A 21,841-nucleotide genomic window follows, 5' to 3' on the forward strand; every position below is an offset into this window, starting at 1 on the left:
ATCTGCTGGGTCTTTTTATGAATAATCTCAGAACCTAACCTCTTCCCCCTTTTTCAGCAATCTGTTTTTGTGCTGCTGTCAGTTGCAATCCTCTTCAGAGTATCTCAAGCATTGCTCCTTACTGGGTGATACTGATCAGAATTAATCAAAAAACAATATTGAGTGTAGGAGAGTCTCAGACCAATGACAGCAGACAAAAAAAATGTTTGAACAGACAGAAATTTGCTCATATATTTCCCCCTTAATTCCTGCAGGAGTTTTCTGGTAAATATTGATTTCAATTAATAGACGTTTTAACTTGTCTATGGGCTTGTGCCCCAAGTAATTATTCCCAAGGTTAAGGCTTGCTTAGTGTAAGAACAAAATGAAACATATTTCTCTTTAAGATGTCAGCTGGTGATGGTTATTTCTTAGAAGAAGATTGTTGCCATAGGTTGGTTGTATAGTACATTTTTTTAAATATGTAGAACAATTTGGGAGGCAGAGGATGAGTGATTGTGTAGTGATGAGTTGAGTATGAGATTCTGACTTTGTATGACTGCCCACAGATATCAAAAACCACTCTGCTTTACTGTGGACTTATTGGGTACTGAGGCTGCCACTTCTAATGATGTCACTCCTAGAAGAAAGACCTGGAGTACTTCCAAGAGAGGCAGTGAATCCATTTAGCGTGTGTGTGTGTGTGTGTGTGTGTGTGTGTGTGTGTGTGTGTGTGTGTGTGTGAGAGAGAGAGAGAGAGAGAGAGAGAGAAATGATTACCTCACTCCCTCTCCCAGAAGGATTGCCTCCAGCATTGGAGTAATGTCCCTTTCCTTATAAAGATTCAGTTTGAGTTTTAGAATACTTTTGAGCTGAGGCAACTTTCATGAACAGTTTATCAGTGCCCCTGTTACTTCTTCCTTAATCTATAACCTACAATTTTCCTACTTCCTTTGTGATCTATCTCCTATTAGTTAACAACTAAATGGTCATTTCTATATAATAATACATCCTTCTTCTGTATATATCTAAAATAACAGGTTACTGCTTATTGTGTGTCCTCACTTTAAATGGCTTCATATTGGTGGTTGGATGATCAAAACACCCATGATTCTTATAGGCCCTCAGCTCCTGTATCTGGGTTACATAGATCCATATTTTGTCATGGTTCTGAGATATTCCAAAAACTGTCAGTGAGCAAAAAGACGTAGTGATAGGAGAAAACCAAAAGTCTAGAAAAGTCCCCTGAACTTATGTCTGTATTTGACACTAGTGTGATTGCTGCTGGAATGCTGTGTCTAATTCTGGTGCCCACAATTCAAGAAGGATGTTGATAAATTGGACAGGGTTTAGAGAAGAGCCACAAGAATGATTAATGGTTTAGAAAACATGCCTGATAGTGATAGGCTCAAGGAGCTCAATCTATTTAGTTTAACAAAGAGAAGGTTAAGAGGTGACATGATCAGTCTATGGGTATGTCTACACTACAGGATTATTCCGATTTTACATAAACCGGTTTTGTAAACCAGATTGTATAAAGTCGAATGCACACGGCCACACAAAGCACAATAATTCGGTGATGTGCGTCCATGTACCGAGGCTAGCGTCGATTTCTGGAGCGTTGCACTATGGGTAGCTATCCCATAGCTATCCCATAGTTCCTGCAGTCGCCCCTGCCCATTGGAATTCGGGGTTGAGATCCCAATGCATGATGGTGCAAAGTGTCGCGGGTGATTCTGGGTAAATGTCGTCACTCATTCCTTCCTCTGTGAAAGCAACGGCAGACAATCATTTTGTGCCCTTTTTCCCTGGATTGCCCTGGCAGACACCATAGCATGGCAACCATGGAGCCCATTTTGCTTTTTGTCACTGTCACCGTATGTGTACTGGATGTCGCTGACAGAGGCGGTACTGCAGCACTACACAGCAGCATTCATTTGCCTTTGCAAGATAGCAGAGACGGTTTCCAGTCGTTCTGTACTGTCTGCTGTGCCATTGTAAATTGGCAATGAGATGACAGTTATCAGTCGTTCTGTACTGTCTGCTGCTGTCATGGGTGCTCCTGGCTGACCTTCGCTGAGGTCGGCCGGGGACGCAAAGACAAAAATGGGAATGACCCCCCGGGTCATTTCCTCCTTTATGTTGTATCTAAAAATAGAGTCAGTCCTGCCTAGAATATAGGGCAAGTGTATTAGATCCCACAGAAATGATGAGCTGCATGCCATTCTAGGGGGTGCCTCTGCAACAACTCCACCCGTTGCTTCCCTCCTCCCCCAACCCTTCTGGGCTACCATTGCAGGGTCCCCCCATTTGTGTGATGAAGTAATAAACAATGCAGGAATAAGCAACGCTGACTTTTTAGTGAGATAAAATGAGGGGGAGGCAGCCTCCAGCTGCTATGATAGTGCAGGCAGGACATTAAACGGTGGAGGGGAGAGGAGCGCAGCATCCCACTGCTATGATAGTCCAGGCAGTACAGAATCTTTTCTTTAGACTTGAAAGGGGAGGGGAGGCTGATGGAGTTCAGCCCCCAGTTGCTATGATGAAGATGGTTACCAGCCATTCTGTACCATCTGCCTGGAATAACCGGGAATCATTCCTATTTTTACCCAAGCGCCCGCAGCTGACCTCACCTGAGGCCAGGCAGGAGCACTCACGGGCTGATGACGAGAACAGTTACCAGTCCTACTGCACTATACCGTCTGCCACCGGGGTAGGGAAGGGAGAGGATGCTGCTGTTCATTGCCCCAGCACCATGTCAACCAGCAGCATGCAGTAGACATACGGTGACATTAAAAAAAGTCAACAAATGATTTTTTTCCCTTACTTTCACAGGGTTGGGGGGAGTAAATTGACGAGATATACCCTGAACCACCCTGGACAACGTGTTTGACCCTACAGGCATTGGGAGCTCAGCCAAGAATGCAAATACTTTTCGGAGGCTGCGGGGACTGTGGGATAGCTGGAGTCCTCAGTCCCCGCTCCGTTCCTCCATGAGCATCCATTTGATTCTTTGGCTTTCCGTTACGCTTGTCACACAGCACTGTGCTGTGGACTCTGCATCATAGCCTGGAGATTTTTTTCAAATGCTTTGGCATTTCGTCTTCTGTACCGGAGCTCTGATAGAACAGATTTGTCTCCCCAAACAGCGATCAGATCCAGTATCTCCTGTACGATCCATGCTGGAGCTCTTTTTGGATTTGGGACTGCATCGCTACCCATGCTGATCAGAGCTCCACGCTGGGCAAACAGGAAATGCAATTCAAAAGTTCACAGGGCTTTTCCCGTCTACGTGGCCAGTGCATCCGAGTTCAGATTGCTTTCCAGAGCGGTCACAGTGGTGCACTGTGGGAATCGCCCGGAGGCCAATACCGTCGATTTGCGGCCACACTAACCCTAATCCGATATGGTAATACCGATTTCAGCGCTACTCCTCTCGTCGGAGAGGAGTGCAGAAACCAGTTTAAAGAGCCCTTTATATCGATATAAAGGGGCTCTTTGTGTGGACGGGTGCAGCATTAAATCAGTTTAACGCTGCTAAAATCGGTATAAACGTGTAGTGTAGACCAGGCCTATAAGTATCCACATGGGGAACAAATATTTAATAATGGACTCTTCAGTATAGCAGAGAAAGGTGTTACACAATCTAATGGCTGAAAATTGAAGCTAGAGAAATTCAGACAGGAAATAAGGTATACATTTTTAACAGTGAGAGTAGTTAACCATTGGAACAGTTTGCCAAGGGTGGTAGTGGATTCTCCATCACTGACCATTTTAAAATCAAGATTGGATGTTTTCCTAAGAGAGATGCCCTAGGAATTATTTGCGGGAAGTTTGATGGTCCCTTCTGGCCTTAGAATCTAAGTATTTAGGAACTTGTGAAGACTCCCACCAGGCCCTGAGACCCTCCCATACTCAATAACTGCTCATCTAAACATTGCCTAGTTTCCCCCCTGCCTAATATCTTCCTGGGTGGGATGAAACGTAGTGGCATGCTATCTCTGTTTGCTGTGACTGGAGGCAGCCAGTAGATCTGCTGCTTCCTATAGCATGTTTTTCCTCTTTCTTCTGCGGCATGGGTGTGTGTGTGTGAGTGGAATTACAATCCTCCTCCCCGCTCCTCTTTGGAGTTCCCCTGTCTTTTTCCCCTTCCCTGTTTGGGTTTCTCCAATTCTCTTCTTCATCCTCTAAAGCCACAGCATGGAGTAAAAGTTGAAGAAATGCTGGAGAGAGTGATACGACATTCACTTCTTTCATAAATAGCAGGAGCAGTGGCCCCTAGCAGCCAAAAGCAAAGGTAGCAGCAAAAATTCTGTTTCTTTTCTATTCCAGTTGACATGGGACAGACAGTGGACCTGGAACAGACAGACAGGGCAAAAATGCAGGACTGCTATAAAGTGCTGTATGCCCTGCATTATATTTTGTCCAGGCCAGCAGTAAATGAACTAACTGACTGCATTAAATCTGAAGCATTTAGAAGCCTTTTGTAGTCACAGAAATGGGAATGCTTGTGCACTTCATTTGGAATTCACACTGAAGTATTCAACTGGCCAAACGCTTCACAGGTGTCAGTGGCTGAGTGCCATTTACACACCTTTCCTGCCACACAGAAGATGCATTCTACTGGACTGGCCCTGTTTTTCCCCCCATATACACGTCATATAAATATAATCACAGAAAAACCATGAAAGTACTATTGAGGAAATCAAGTATCAGAGGGGTAGCCGTGTTAGTCTGGATCTGTAAAAGCAGCAAAGAGTCCTATGGCACCTTATAGACTAACAGACGTTTTGGAGCATGAGCTTTTGTGGGTGAATACATGCATCCGATGAAGTGGGTATTGCTTTTATTGAGGATATGAGCCCTTGCAATCTATCACATGCAGATCCTACCTGGGGACTCCAGACATAGATTACTTTCCAGCATCCAGAACTGTTTGGGAATGCTTTAATCCTGAAAATAGGGGGTTTCTACTGGAAATGCTGACAGACCCTTCACTGTAGCAGCCCAGGTGGCCAGTGTTATAATAATAAGTCGTGTATGTGGAAAGCATGATGCTAGTGTTAGAAAACAAGCACTTCGGCTGAACAGTCTTTGAGAAGGAAAAACACCATACTCCATTTCATTACAGCGATCCTGAAAATTGGCAGTTGGGTTTATTCAGGCAGGGAGAAATTGGTAACAAAGTTGATCATTAACTCTGTGCACACTATATTTCCAAAAATAACAATTTGTAATAGCACGATGAGGATTGGTCACTAATATTGCCAGCTGATGCTAGTCTGTCCACTTTAAAATTTTACATTGTCTGGAGATTGCCTTTTTGTACTGGTGTGGGTTTTTTGTCTTTTCAAGATTTAATCTAATTTCATATTGCATAACCCCCAGCCTCCTCTAATATTGTTTAAATGTGTGCATGATACTGTGAACAATTAGTACCAAATGTAGTGCTTACTACCCTGACTACTGCCACAGATCTCCATGGGATCCTTGTGCTGTCATTATCAAATCCCATTGCCATCCATCTAGTAGACTAGTAAGCACTACACTCATAAATACTTTCAGGATTGGGTCCTATGCTGGGAACAGAGGTCTGTATCCACCCTATCCTTCTTCACCTGCACCAGCATAAAGGGCACTACTCACCTGTGCAAGTGTTTGCAGGATAATGTCAGTTATAGGAGCTGTTTCCATGAGTATAATTACTCACCGGAGTAAGTGTCTGTAGAATTTGGGCCTTGACCTATCCTCAGTGCAGTACACAATCTGTCCTTTTTCATGGTTAATCACAGGGTTGAAAACATTGCAACATTCAGCCAGTCTGCGGTTGAAGGCTGAAAAGTCACTTTTAAAATGGTTAAAAAGGTCACACAGCTGCAAATAATAATGGCCCAATGAAAATCAGATTCTGACTGTAGCCCACTTCAAGAACAACACTGAAACAGGAAACAAGCCTGCTTGATGCTTTTAGCAGTTAAAGCAATAAGAATACTGCTGACTTTTATTTATTTATTTACTTATTTATTTATTTCTAAAATGAGAGAGAAAAGAGAGCAGACTTTCCTGGTGCAAATTTCTTGAAGTGTGTTTCTAATTGTAGAGGTGACAAAGCTAAAGCTCTATGCAGCCTTGTTGAGAAGACTTTTAGTCCAACTCCGAAGAGGATGCTGCTGAGAGGAGGTGAAATTTTGCTTTATTTTGGGGATGGTTCATTTTCTTTTGTTTGTTCTATGTGCTTCAGTTTTATTAATTATTCTAAAACGTGTTTGCAAGTGCATAACATACAAATTGAAAAACAAAGCAAGCCCCTTTTTTGAGACACAACTTCGTTTCTCTTATATGTAGCATTGGCTACTGAAGCCCTTGCATGCTTCTGTCCTTTAATCTTTTCATTTGACTACCTCAGCTTCTCCTAGGCAGAATGATATTTCCGGGGAATGGCAGGCTACAACAATGTAGCAGATTTCCTCACATATGTATCCAGCCAATGAGACTCTTTAGGTAGTCACAATAGGGCAATAAATGCTGACAGATGTTGTTAACATTGCTATTAAAACCCAACCCCCTTTTCAGATACATAATACATTCAAACCCATGTTAATGATATCAGAACTGATCCTGACATATCAATATCATAATATAATGTAAGTGCTCACTTATATTAATAATTCCTGCTTGCAGTTCTGAAGTTGCCAAATACTGAGAAATTGATAACAACAGAAGCCAAGAATTCAGACCTAAGTAACTTTTTAACCAAGCGTTCTGGATTCATTTGATGTTCATTGTGTGAATTAATTTGGTGCTGGTGTGGTTGTCACATGAAATTCTATGGAAAATCCATTGTAAATGTAATTTGAGTGTGAAAGGCGTTAAAGGTTAATTTAGATGGAGGTGTTAATATGATTTTTATTAGATGCAGCAGCTCTGGGTGGGTTATTTTCTCATGCATGCTGGTGCACCTGCACACATTTGTAAAACAATTGAATTACATTATGTTGTGATGCACATGCATAAGCCTTACACTATGAACCATATGCTATAGGTATATGCAGCTGTCACTATTCTGAACTGGGGGATGTGAGACCTACACCCACATCTTGACAAGGACTTCATATAACTTCTCCAAAGCACAACTGGAAAAAAATCTTGCTATGAGAGGTGTTCCTATTCTTCAGTTTTAATGATATCACACATGCAGATAACTACTCTGAATAGTGTAATTTGACTCCCGAGGTTTGTGGTACTTGATAACACATTTCTTAGGGGCAAGGTATGCTGGACAATATTCCACAGAGACAAGGTGGGTGAGGTAATATCTTTTATTAGACTTCTCTCTCGCACCAAGAGAAGTTGGTCCAATAAAAGATATTACCTCACACACCTTGTCTCTCTAATCTCCTAGAACCAAACACTGCTACAACTACACTTCAGATAATATTCTACAGGGCATGTATTTTTTTTCCATACTGAATTATGTATAATTGTAAAAATATGTGTGCAACTGTTTGGTTAATGAGCATTCTACTTTATAATTTTATTTGTTTTTAGTTTTGTTTGTTATCTTAAAATTCTCTGTGAAATGTGATTTGCATAGGAGACTTGCAATTATTTATACGTTTATCATAAATAATTAGCCAATGAATCTGACATTTTTGAGAGGTATAGTGAAAAAAGACAAAGACCAAATTTTCCTATGGGATACCTGTCTATATTTAGTGTAGATTTAGGTGTCTATATCCATACTTAGGTGTCTAAATAATATTTACAATTGTTGAATAATCATCTAAGTGACTAATTATGGATTTAGGTATTTAAGTTTTGGCATCCAACTTTGAAAAAAATTGGCCTTATTTCTTACAAAAATAACATTTGATTAGAGAAGGAAATGCAGTAAGAATGGCTGGTAGGATTTTTAAACTCACTTTTACACTTGGGATCAAAATTATTTCACTCTGTTTCCTTTTCACTAAGCATCATCCATTCTTCTCCCATTGGAAGTGCAGTTGTATGTCTCCCCTGAGGATGAGGGAAAGGGATAGCTAGAGAGTTTGATGTTGCTTCAGTTGCAGAAGTAATTGAGATATCAGATAAAGTCTTTCATTATCCACACATAGTTTTTTCCTGTGAAAAAATCTTTCTAGAGTTCTATTTAAAAGCACTTTAGAAAAAGGCAACATTCCAAGATTAAAGAAAGGTGGAGTTTTAAAATGGATTTACCAGAGCTATTTTTGTATCAGTTATTTTTCTCTACTGCTTCATTGCTTTAAGATAGGATGGTCCAAAAATCCTCTGACTCCTTCCATCTCTAGGTTCTTGGGTCAAATCTAAAGGGCCTCTCTACTCACAAACTGGAACTGACATAACTAAAATTGGTTGCAGTTCACACCTGGCACCTTCAGTTATGTCAATGCAAATCTATATATGGTCACCATTTCTTTTTTTAATTTTATTTAAAATTGATTTGAGTTAAATCAAAATAGAGCATTCATAATCTGAAATAGGGATGTCTACACACATTTCCGTTCCAGTTTGTGTGTAGATGTGTCCTAACTCTGGTCTAAAATTTATTAACTTTTGCTGGCCATTCAGTGAAATAAGTTGCTGGTCTCAGCCGAGTTTTAGGGCATAGTTGTCCCCCTCACAAAAAGCAAATGGCTCTGATTGTCACCTTTATTGGCAGCCTTGGTAGTGAGGTCAAGGGCTTAATGGAAATGGCGACTGATTCCTCACTCATAGAAATTGTCTGTCTGGATCAGGGTTAAAGCACACAGACAGCACATCATAGGGAAGCTAAATGCTGCTGTCTGGTATGTGGTACCTCACCTGGTAAACAGGAAGTGTGTCTCCCTGGCAATCAAACCAACACCTTTTTAGCAGCACAAAATCCATTTTAAAAAAGAAAAAGATGGGATATGTTAGAAATCCAATCATCTGGAATATTCACTGCTGTAGTAAATATGATAATGGGGAATAAGTGCTTATAGGTACAGGTTAGGGCTGATGTAAGGTAAGAATGCAAACTGTTTACAGGATATGTACAGTTTTTCAGGATACTCAGAAATTCTAAGTAAGTAACGCTGCTTTGAAAATTAGCATTTGTATAATTTGGTTGCATCATTATAGATTCCTATTTAAGCTATCATAATGATAAAGGACACAATCAACCTGAAGTCTACTCTGTTTTTTCTTAAAAATGGGTTCAAGTAGTTTATGGTTCAACACCTGTCCAGGAGGCCATCTGCCAATTTTGGGGACTTTATAATCAAATTTTCCTACTTCTTAAAATGTCTTTCTCCCCTCTTTAACTGGGTGAAAGACACACACAAACAGACTAAACAGGGATACTGCTAAGCAGGGATAGAGTGAAACTGAATACACTCAAAATGCTGTCCAGTGCAAGCAAACTGAAAAAAAGTGTTTTGTTTTCTAATGTTGTTAATTTATTACAATCCTAGCGATTACTTGTAGAAATAGTAGGTTCAAAATGGTGATTGGCCACTTAGGAAGAAAAAAAGGCTTTATAAAATAATTTAGTCCAAATCAATGAGAAGCACTGCTCGAGTACTGACACAAATTCAGCTGTAGTACTGCACTCTAAGAGTTGCATACTATGTGGAGAGGCAAATTTATTTCTCTGCCTCTTTTTTTTGTTCTTTTCTCATGTTCTAACCCAACAGCTCTCTCCCAAGGTCTGGTCCACAATTAAAATACTGGACTGCAGTGGCTTTTGGGGACATTACAGTTCTGCTCTCTGCTAGATTGCAAGTCTTATGATCCTTAGGACTACATATGTAATACTATATGCTAAATACATTACCTAAGATAATTCACTACTCAAAATGTAGGCTGTTCAGTTAGAAAAGTTTCAGTTAGTCTGGTTTAAATGTTGTTCAGTCAGGAACTGAAGGAGGAAAAGTAAAAACCCTTAATTTCAGGATCTTTCTGAGCAGACATGGTCTTATCTAATAATAACACTGAACATGTGTTTTTTTTCCTAAGCAGGATTTCTGTTGTAACAGCCTAATGGCGTTTTTCTTCCTTCAGAGTAAATATATGCCCAGGAAAGCGCAATAAGAACTTAGACTGTAGGGAGCCTGATGAATATTAGTACCGTAAGTTAGGACCCTAAAATGATGATGATTTTTTTCTTGTCAATTTTGGGAGTTTTGAAATTAATGTTTTTAACATTAAAAATGCTTCTATTTTGCATGTTTCCTGAAGTTTAGGGTGCATATATTTATGGGTTCCCTTTTCTCCCCCCCACCTTCTAACATGTAGATTTATGAGGAATCAAAGATGAACTTGGAGCAGGAGAGGCCTTTTGTCTGCAGTGCCCCAGGCTGCTCACAGGTGAGTGGAGTCAGCAGCAATATTAACAGAGCTCTCAGTGCTAGCTCTGGCTTGTATAATGCACCTAATAATGTTTTCCAAAACCGTCTCTTTTTCCACAAAGATATTATTATAGAATAATGAAAGCAAATATACAGCTATTCACGTGTGTGTTGCTAAATGTTTTTTCAAGCCTTTCTCATTCCCAAACTCAAACCAAATATTTTAAGCAACACTGCACGCTTCTTTAATTGTTCAAGTGGTAACAGCACAGGAAGGGAACGTACTGGCTTAGTATGATTATAACTCTTGTAATATTTGCCCTTTTTTCTCACACATTTGTATAAACCAGTAAGTTTTATCTGTGTGTGTGTGTGTGTGTGTGTGTGTTTATTGCCATTTCCATGGCTAATACTTATTATCTTATAGGACATCTTCATATTAAATATGCTTAATTTAAAATGCATTTCATAGCCAAGTTCTGATCCATGTTGTACACATGCAATTCCAGCTTACTTGAATGGCAGCCCCAAGTATGCATCTGAGGACATAATCTGGCTCATAACATTACTTGTTTGATCTTTTCCTCATTATAAGGGAATTGACAGGTATTTTACCCACTAAGAACTGAGTTTAGAATTCAATGTTTCTTCCACACAATTGGTAATTGATAACAGCGTCATTAATCCCTAAAGCAATTTAGGAACCTCCATCCCTTGCATTCCCCATACAACTTTAGTCTAGTGACTAGAGTACACAACTAGGAGTAATAAGATATGGGCTTCCTTTCAGGTGCTATCATAGACCTGCTGTGTGACCTTGGGTAAGTCATTTTACTTCCCCTACCTCAGTTTCCCTATCTGTAAATGAGGCTATCACTTCCCTACTTTACTGGGGTGTTGGGTCTTCAGTCCTTAATGTTTGTAAAACCCTTTGTGCTCTTCTGATGTGTGAGCTATTGAAGTGCAGTGTATATTATTATTAGAGTTTTAGATGCTGGTAATTTTATCCACAGTTGGAGTAGAAATGTGGAAATCTTGAATTCATGTGTTGGCACATAACTAATGTGCTCCACCATTTAAGTTAATAAGAGTCTTACTAATGACTTCTGTTGATTTTGGATCAGTCCCTAAATGAGGAATGTGTGCATTTGTAGTTTTAAATCTGTGTGTACACAGCTGAACCTTCACTAGAGGCCCTGCCTCCAAGAGATTAGTTTTAAAATATCTCCGAGCTCTTTAGCAAAATGTAATTGAATCTTTTTAAGAGTCTCGGCCAAGTTCACAAGAAGCATCAACTGATCGACCTTTCATTGAAATCAATGAAATTGAGTCCACTTATGGCAGTGGTGAATTTGGCTTCCACCTCTGCTGGACAGTCAAAGAGGAGGGAAATCAAATAGTCTATTTTATTGTTTATTTAATGAAAAAAATCAAAGTTCACCTTTAAATTATAGTGCATCTTCTGTTTACTATATGACATCAGTTGCATACTACAGTATTGCAAACTAGCTAAGAGGTTTAGGAGCTTCCTTCTCCATCAACCAGTTCATCTATTCAAAGAATGAGTTAGCTGGCCACGTGTACCATAAAGGAAGTGTGCTTACAGAAAAGACACAAGTCTGGATTAAAGAAATGGCTTCTTCCCCCAACCCCACCAGGCCTTGTTTAGGCCCTGCTGATTTGCACACTGAAGACAGAAGCATAGCGTTCCATGGTGTAGAATTCATTTCAACAATGTGTTCCTGCTCACAACATTAGCGTGCAGAGTCTTTCCCACATTCCATTTGCTCTGAATGTAAATTTTTAGGGCTTTTACTTCTTCGAGATGAGTAAATACTGAACCAGGATTCACAATGAGGAAAAGGACTTCCCCCCGTTTCTTGGAACTCTATCTATCTATCTATCTATCTATCTATCTATCTATCTATCTATCTATCTATCTATCTGTCTACATTTTTGACATATCATCCACATTATGTACTCTGTGAATACTGAGAGGCACATAGATGCTGCAGAGTGTAACTTACTATGTCTGTTTATAACATACCATAGCCACCAGCAGAGGTACTTAGTCTGGGCTGGCACCGAATCATCTCCATTTTACTACTACCAGTTTCTGTCTGTCTTCTAGGGACCTGCTGCTTTAAAATGGCGCTTTTTACAAATCTATCCAGACACGTCTTAGCTGCATTTGCTACTCCTTGATTTGCCTTGTTAAAGCAAAGAATTACCATAACTAGTAGCAAAAATATTAAATTTGTCCAATTTGTGCAAAAATATTTTTCCAGATTCTTTCACTTACATGTTGACCTCAGATCATTTAATCCACAGGCTGCCCCATTTTTCTGCTCTCTGCCTAGTAAGGTCGTGTCCACTTGCTCTTTCACCATAATAAGTTTTTCAACAGGCACCATTTAGACCACAATGTGCCCAGATTTTTTTTTATATAATTATTAAACGTTTGCTCAAGTTTCTGTTGTTTTATTATTATTATTTAAAGAAACAGTTGAAATTTATAATTCTGTTATCAGGATTATAAAGGTAATTACACCCATTAGTATATTGTATAAGGTTTCTTACAACGCATAGCCCTTCCCTCTTGTCCTCTGGGCAAAGAAAAGGAAATTAGTTTAATATATCTTCCTGGTTGTAAATACCCAGTAGAAATCAAGTACCACTGTATAGTGCCTGGAATAAATCAGGTCTGATTAGAACCAACTTGATCTATTGCAGACGTGAATCATATGGGGAAAAAATGCATGATACCTGTGCACCTTTGGGTAGGGGAAGGCTGACTGTTTTGATTATCTTTTTTTATTGTTCTTAAGCAAGGATAAGCTGGTGGCATGAGTAACCAATCTGAATTTTGCTACTGGTGTGTATTTTGGGTATATGACTAGATAGGCCATCTGCATTTTAACCCTTTTACTTGGTTGTTGTCCAAGAGATCACTGCAGCAAATTTGCTCTCACACATAAAGTACAAAGATAGTTCTTACTTATGCTTACTTGCATTTTAGAATTGTTTTTGGCTCTTCCTGTGTCATTTGGATGGCTGGATGAATTTTTTTTTAAATCCTGTCCATTGCCAAAAATTTATTAGAGAACTAAATACTTCTTTCTTCCTCTCTCTGTGTTTGCCTGACAGCGTTTTCCAACAGAGGATCATCTGATGATTCACAGGCACAAACACGAAATGACTTTGAAGTTTCCTTCAATAAAAACGGATAATATGTTATCAGGTAAGAAGACATGGAATGTAAGAGACAAGTGAGGTACCTATTTTGATGTTGATATTATGACTCCTGCTGGAAGGCTATTGTCAGAATACTTCCAAGAGGTTAATTTCAAAAGTATTCCAATCAAATAACTAGTAGAGATGGAACAAACTACACCTCTACCTCGATATAACACTGTCCTTGGGAGCCAAAAAATCTTACTGTGTTATAGGTGAAACTGTGTTATATTGAACTCGCTTTGATCCACCGGAGTGCACAGCCCCACCCCCCGGAGCGCTGCTTTACTGTGTTATATCCGAATTCATGTTATATCGGTTCACGTTATATCAGGGCAGAGGTGTATGTGGTTCACCTCTGACAAGGTGCTAAGTGGTATTTGTTTGTCTTGTTTGAGGATTGGTATGAGAGAGAGAGAAAGAGGTTGTTGAACCTTAGCCACATTGGTTTTGCCTATATTATATACCAGGTCAATGGGGTAAAAGGCTGCTCCAGTGTTGCCTCCATTTATCAGCATTCCAGTGAAATATACACACTTAAGAGTGGCATTACAGAAAACTGCAACAAAAAGGTTACTGAAGTACATCTGTGAAGTTCCTCCAGCAGTCACTATTTTAATATATGAAAAGCTCACTTCAGCACCCATTTTATGCCACTTATAATAGCCACCTTTTAAAGATACTGGCGTACTTCAATAGCTGTAAACCAGCCAGTCACAAAAAGCTAAAACAGTGACAATAGCTAAAGTGCCCTTTGGGATAAAAACATTACTAGGTACAGGATCATCCTCACATTTCCTTATTCTTGAGCTGGTTCTGAAGTTTTCACACATGGGTGTGTATGTCCATGCCCATACATATACTGGTGGCTTGTAGCATTGGATGTTGATTGTAGTTTCTGCTTCCTTCCCTTTTGCTTCTCCTACTTCTCATGTTTTATAGGGTATATTTTTAAGACATTAAGTATATTCCTAAGATTATGTCCATAGAATCTTTAGAAACTTTGCTTTTTTACCGTTTTAAGATTCCAAATTATAAATATAAAAATAAAATGTGCTAAATTATGATGCCCAGTTAGAGTTTATACACTTTATTTGACATATTAAGAACTCATGGAGACAAATTTTCTAAAGTGGGCTCCTTCTGAGTAAATTGTACCTGCTAAAAACAGAAGGGCATCTGTTGCCTGCATAAATTCCATCCGAACGTGTTTGTTGTAGGTGCATCAGTGCAATAATTGAATGGATATGCAACAGGCTCAGACTATTTTTGTATGTGGATAAAACTCAAGAATCCCAATTTTAAACTGTAACTCTGAGTTATGTGTGCATTTAAGAAAACCCTCAAAAAACAAACAAACACAAAATATCCTTAGTAGTAGTAGCAGAAGAGGACTTTGGAAAAAATGGTGGGGCAAGTCTCTAAAGAGTTCTTCTCATAGTCTCCTTACATATTTTCTGTAGTGTAAATTATTTACTAGTCTACTCCACTGGATTTTTCACAGTGAATCCATAAAAAATTATTCAGCAGAGGTATTTTTGTAATCATGCTGCACTGGGGAGTAAAAGTGTTCACAAGTCCTCATACACTCATTTCCATTGCTGTGATGAAGTTGTCTGGAGCTTGTCCATTGGACTGTATTAGGAGAGAGATGGCAAAGATGGGTCAAGAATTTGCTATATGTTTTTCCTTACAGTTGTGCTTGTTTTAGTCATCAGTAGTCATGTTTCTTTGATTTTGCACTTACAGGAAGATGCATATTCTAAAAGGAGGGGGCAAACAATTTAAAGAGATTAGCTTTAAGCCAGCCAATTCATATTGATCATGACTTTTAGAGAATCACTTCCTCATTCTCAGTTGGTGAACTAAATGCTGTAACTGGGTGCCTTGCCAAAATGCCACAGGTGTGCACCATATGAGTAGGTGAAAATATATTTGTAAGAAGTAGAATGACATAATGCATTTATCCCAAGGTGCTCCTGTGAGTTACTAATAACTTTCAAGATATTTAACCAAATTAAAAGACTATAAAAAAAGGACACATTAACCTGGGCCTTTGAGCATGAGATAGATGGTGAGCACTCAGCTACAATGTTAATAGGTGCAGTGTAAGAATCCAAGCAGATGGTGATTATATGTATGCATTGTGGGAAATATATAAATGAACTAAAATCTTTGTCAAAGGTAATTAAGGTATTTGTTCTCTTTCGCATACCATTCAGCTTATATATTTCAGTACAACTCCATCTGTATTAGAAATAGTCAGCAACTGCTTGCAAACATTTCATTTGGGTGTATGTGGTTTTTTTGTTTTTGTATTGTTTTTTAAAATCATGCCTTCGATTGACAAATGCCAAAATTGAATGTTGTCCCCCCTCCCCTTGAAAATAACATTTAGGGTAAAAATTTCAAATCAGGATAGGCAAAAATGTACAACACACTGAAAAGCAGGACAAACAAAAATACATATCTGCTTGCTGTGCCCATAGAATTAGAGCAATTCTAATCCCACAAAAGTTTTTGAGATTTTGAAAAACTTTCCTGTCTTAAAGCGTGAGGGAAAAGTGGAAACCTAGAAAATTTTTTGTGAACCAAAATTCTGAAAACATTTCAGTGCAGGTCAATTGAAACATTTTGCGTGTTGATAATTTCAGAATGTTTCATTTGGATTTTGACTTTTTTTTTTTTTTTTTACTAAGATTAGCTTAAATTTCTAAACAAAAAGTCTTTGCAAACTGGAAAACTGGAATTTTTCACTGACAATTTCAAGACTTCTTTTCAAAAATTTTTGAGTTGAGAAATTTGTCAAAACCTACCCTCTTGTTTGTTTCAACAAATTTACCTTTTCTAGGGGAAAAAAAGTTTTTAAAAATTCTCTCTTTGTAGGTGGTGGTGTCCTTTGGTAGTGGAACTGCTTGAGGTCCACTGTACTGGCGTGTGTACACTCCCAGTGCAATGCAGAGTACAGCTTTGTGAGAGCTGCCTGTATGGCAACATGCATGTTTGGGGAAGGCTGGAGTGAGAGGAAGGGCTAGAAGAACTTCCAAAGTACACATTCCCTGGTCTTTTCCTCCTTTCTCCAGCCAGCTTAGAAGTTGCACACCAGGGCCATAGACTTGGCTCCAGCCATCCAGGAGTAGCCTCAGTGGAGCGGCTCTATTACTACTCAACAGCCTTTGGAGTATGATTCCTCCACTTGTTTCCTTGGGCTGATCTCTGAGGGGAGATACATGGCTGAGTACTGGGGACTAGATTTGCATCCAGACCAGTAACTTTGTGCACAAGGCACATGGTTGCCCAGCTTACATGTGGAAGTACAGAACTTTATGAGCCCAGTGGACGTGTGATCATATTTGAGAGACGCGCTCTTGTGTGTTAAAAAATTGGTATTGGTGAAAAAGAGAGAGTGTAAGGGTGCATGTACACAAAGAGAGCAATATGCATATGTGTGTGTTATTCCAACCAGGAGATCATCTGGGTATTTCTGTGGGCAAGTCACCCTGCCTGTAAGTTAAGAGGTGGGTTTTTTTTAATATCCTTTTTGCAATCCTCATTTCAGAAGGGCTGATAGTTTTCCCACTCTTTGGGAGACACTGAGAAGCAGTCGTTTCATCACCCAGCAAAACCCTGGGGAAATTTAAATTCCTTAAAGTTAAAGATGTTTTATTCTTGGATTTCATTAAAAAAAATGAAATGATATATGAGAGGAAGAGACAGGCTTTCCCTTTAGACATTTGTCTTGTCTTCCCTTTTTTTGGCAAAGTTGTTCCTGTCATCAATATCCTTCAAAATATTGAGGCTGCAATTGCCCTATAGCAAAGGCAGGTGTAGTATTTTCAATACTAGCCAGGAGTTAGACTTTTCCACTGTCTCCCAATATGACACGTACAAAATCCTTACAAAAGAGCAATCTTTTAATGTTGAATCTTGTATTTACATATTGACACTTTCCAATATTAAAAAAAAGAAAAAAAGAAAAAATGAGCTGGTCAGGAATATTACAACAGAACGTTTTTTTTGGTCGGAAAATGCAGATTCAGTTTTGAATAAATTTTCTCAGGTCTAGGATGATTTTAGCCTGTGTGATGGGAAGCCCTTCAAGTTTCAGTACTAGTCCTATCACTCTGACTTTGTTATCATTGCTTGAAAGTAAAACATGGGTAAATATATAACTTCAGTGCTGCTCCACAGCTGAACAAGCCAAATTCCAGTTATTAATGCACAGCAGACTAAACAATTTTTTAGAAAGATGAAGCATCAAGTTACAGCCTTTGGCTATGTGCTGTCTAATATCTACATTATGGATGAATAACATTTGCAATGGTTTAGTGGTCAATATAAACTTTAAAAAGCTGGAGTTCTGTTAAAAAAATTTTTGGCCATCATTTGGTTTTGCAGTTTTTTTCCCCCCAAACCAGCATCATGCTGTAATATTTCCATTCTGTCTTGCTAGATGAAATCCAAAGAGACAGTTCTGGGGTTGCAAAACATTCTGGTAGACAATTCAAATAAACGTTCAGTAGAACAAGCTAGCCATGCATTTCCTCCTAGCACTATGCTTTCTAGGGCTGCTGTTTCAAAGGCAGTCCATTCAGGTTGATCCTCCTTTTTGGGGGGGGCACAACTTTGTCAGTTTCAAAACATAGTGAATACATAATAGATTTTTTTTTTTACTTTAGTTAAGACCTCAGATTTCCTGTTACTTCACACCATATATTTTAAACGAGTCTAGAGCATCCAAGGGCCAAATGTTCAAGTGCTGAGTGCGCACGGTTGTGGCAAGGTTTTAAAAAAGAATTCAGCCTCCATTTATGCAATAAAATAAGGGCCACATTTTCAAAAGTAGTCAGCACCCAACTCGCACTCAGTGTACTGAATTCTACATAATTTTTTTAAAAAAAGTCTGGCTATTTAATTTGATGCTGAAATGGGAGATGAGTTCTTGAAAATCAGCCCCAAAGAGTGGGTACTGAGCTCTCTTGAAAATCTGTCTGCTAGTGTACAATAGGTTGACTCATCTTTGCTTGATTAGACAGCTGGACCTTGCCTTTGGTTGTATTAGCCTCAAATTTGAGGTTTATATTTTATTTAAAATTGATGTTATTCTTAGCCTTTCTGGTAATAACTATGTGACTTCTGAACACCAGATAAGGAGGGGGAAGGAGGGAGTATAGCTCAGCAGTTTGAGCATTGGCCTGCTGAACCTAGGGTTGTGAGTTCAATCCTTGAGGGGACCATTTGGGGATTGGCTCTGCTTTGAGCAGGGGGTTGGACTAGATGATCTCTTAAGATCCCTAATAATCTATGATTCCTAAGTATTCTTTTCATCCTATGTCTAAATTTGATTACCTTGAAGTCCAAGAGCTAGGTTGTGAACATTTACCAAAGCAGCTATGAGGTCAGTGGGACTACATTTGTGAGTAACTGCTTGTCAGTGTAAGGGGTTCACAGCCTAGTTCTTAGGTAACCCCCTCCCCATGCTCAATTTCTGTGGACCTCTGCCCTGTTGGCTGCTGCTGGTTACAGAAGTACCAGTGGTCTGAGGAAGTCTGTTCTTGAGGTATGTGTCGCTTAGCTGACAGCCAGGAGGAGTGTGAATCTTTGTGAGGAACCTTGATCTCATGAGATTGCCAGCCTGGTTTCTGTACCACAAAATTCCATACAAGAGCAGGGCCTCAGATGGCATAGATTGTCATAGACCTATTGAAGTGAGTGGGCTAATGACATTTTATACCAGCTGAGGAACTGCCCCCAATAATTGGGTAATTATTCAAAACATCTTCCAGAGGAGCAGACTCTGTCACCCATACTCGCACTGAATAATACCTTTCTCCATTTATTGCCCGGGGGCTGCTCTTGGTGTAGATGTACCACTCAACCTGTGTAACAATGGCAGAATCTGGCCTTCAATTTTTTGGGATTACTTCAACACTACTGATCACTTCTAAGCTTTTTACATGATGTGATACTTTGTCTCAGTCTCTTATTCTCCGAATAGATGTTGATGATCCATCCTTAGAGGTTTTTAAGGCCTGGCTTGACAAAGCCCTGGCTGGGATGATTTAGTTGGGGTTGGTCCTGCTTTGAGCAGGGGTTTGCACTAGATGGCCTGCTGAGGTCTCTTCCAACCCTAGTCTTCTATGATTCTATGATGTCGCTCTTAGTCAGTGTCTGCTTGCTGTATTCAACTGGGTGTGCCTTAGAAATGCGTTGCTGTCTATGCTGTAACTCCTGGCCTAGTGAAACAGATTGAAATAATGCCTAACTTCTTGACCAGTCATGTACCGTAATGAAACATGCTCAGACCTTAGCTGTACCCATTCTCTTCAGCCTCCTTTTTCTAAGTTCAGCTATAGGTAGCTCTGTAAAGGAGGGCAATTCGAATTTTTGTCTGCTTGTTTATTTTAATTTTATTTCGGTATTTATTTATTGCTATTAGCTTGAGTCTGTTACTGTGTGACAGAGGCCAACCTGTGCACCCACATTAATTCTAGATTATGGCTATTTAGGAGATTTGCCAAAAAACCTGATTAACTTATTTCTGAAATCCTGCTTTCTGGTGCTGATTTGATTGTAATGAAACCTACCTTATCTAATATGAATATATCATTGAATAAGCTAAGAAAACATTTTATAAATTTACTATAGATTCTAAACTGAATAGCTCCTTTATGTCAAGGAGAGTTTGGCATTCCTCAGCTTGAGTTACATAACAAAGTAAATTGCATTTTTCAGTAGTTCGAGTTATTGTTCATCCCGTTGGATATAAAACGTGCTCCTCCTTCCTTTTAGAGCACTTCCAGGCAGAGTGCCAGATTAATCCTTGTATAACTCCACGGAGTTCAGTGTGGTTACTCTAACTACTTTGGTTTGATCCTGAAGCATTGGGTATCCTCAACTCTCATTGATGGCAACAGCTCAGGGTGACCATATTTCCTAAAGGGAAAATGGGACACCACATGGCGCTAGTTTAAACCTTTCCCCCAACCCCCCTGCATCCTTGTGCGGGCCCTGCCCCCACCCCCAATCCCTGCGTGGGGCTGGTGTCACTGCTCATTCAAGCCCTGCCTGCCCCCCTGCACGGAGCTGGCATCTCAACTCCACATCCCCAGCATGTTTCTCACCACCCCACTTTTTTTTGGCAAAAATAGGCATTTTCCTGCTTGTTCTTGCCAACTGATCAAGTTGGCAAGGGCAAAAGGGACAAATGCCCACTTTTGCCAACAAAGTTGGGGTGGCCGGGACAATGTTTATAAAAGGGACTGTGCCAGCCAAAACGGGATGTATGGTCACCCTAAATTAGCTCCTTATACCAAGATTTCAAAGAAGATGCTTTGAGAGTATCATGTTTCTGACTAGCGGTTGTTAGATAATATAGTAGCTATCAGTGAAAACTAATACATGCACACACATTCACAAAGACTGTTTTTTCTTTCCTTTTTCATGTGTATGTTGATTTTTTTTAGCATAGAAACTAAAACTGTATTGAGGTCCGAATTTTGGCCATTGTGTGCTGGTGGGATTAGTGAGAGTGACACTTGTTTTCATCCTTTATGGGCTGAATTTCAAACAATATGGGAGTTGACAATGACCAAGTATGGTAGCAGGTTCCTGTAGGAATGTGGGTCAAAACATACAAAGGAAATAAGCAGTAGTTTGAGCTAGATTGGGAATCATGCAGGGAAGAAAAAAAGGGATTTTTCTTTCTTTTTTTTTTTGCTGTTTGGATTTAACAAATATTAATTTCCCCCTTGTTGTTTATCCCCTTTTGAGTTCGAATGGATGGTACCAGTGATATTTACTGATTTTCCACATGTCTGTGGATAGACCTGTATTTTATAAACCATGCCAGTTTCGGTTAATATGGTACTGTAGTTATAGTATCATTTGACTGATGGGGAAACTGAGAGACAGGTTAAAGATCTGCCCCAGACCACAGAGGGAGGTGGTGTCAGAGCTGACTTAGAATTAGGAGTTCTTGGTTCCCAGTTTTGCACTCAGCAAACTACACTATCTCCTTGCTGCTGAAGATTATTCTAGATCAGAGGTTCTTAAACTGGGGAATGTAATCTTGGACAGGAGCGGGAGGGGTGAGAAGCTGCTGGAAGCAGTGTTGACTTCAGAGCTGGGTGCCCGGCCAGTAACTGCCACTTTCCAGCCACCCAGCTCTGAAGGCAGAGTGGAGAGTTGCGGCTGCTGGCCGGGTGCCCAGCTCTGAAGGCAGTACTGCTGCCAGCAGCAGTGTAGAAGTAAGGATGGTATGGTATGGTATTGCCTATATACTTAAATGTCTCTGT

At 39.7% G+C, this 21,841-nt stretch overlaps 1 protein-coding gene across 3 annotated transcripts in view; it reads left to right on the top strand.

Moving 5' to 3' along the window:
* CREB5 (cAMP responsive element binding protein 5) overlaps positions 1-21,841 on the top strand; it is a 348,182-nt gene that overhangs the window by 46,500 nt on the left and 279,841 nt on the right. The window contains exons 2-3 of one of the 3 annotated variants that reach the window (XM_050938658.1): positions 10,258-10,329; positions 13,458-13,551. In XM_050938658.1, coding sequence (XP_050794615.1) covers positions 10,276-10,329; positions 13,458-13,551 — 148 coding nt within the window. In that variant the 5' untranslated portion in view covers positions 10,258-10,275. Of the gene's footprint in view, positions 1-10,257; positions 10,330-13,457; positions 13,552-21,841 lie in introns of those variants that run through there. The other 2 variants (XM_050938659.1, XM_050938660.1) reach the window with 2 other exon arrangements.

This window comes from Gopherus flavomarginatus, chromosome 2 (assembly GCF_025201925.1).
Source record: "Gopherus flavomarginatus isolate rGopFla2 chromosome 2, rGopFla2.mat.asm, whole genome shotgun sequence".
In the NCBI taxonomy this organism is placed as follows: domain Eukaryota; kingdom Metazoa; phylum Chordata; order Testudines; family Testudinidae; genus Gopherus; species Gopherus flavomarginatus.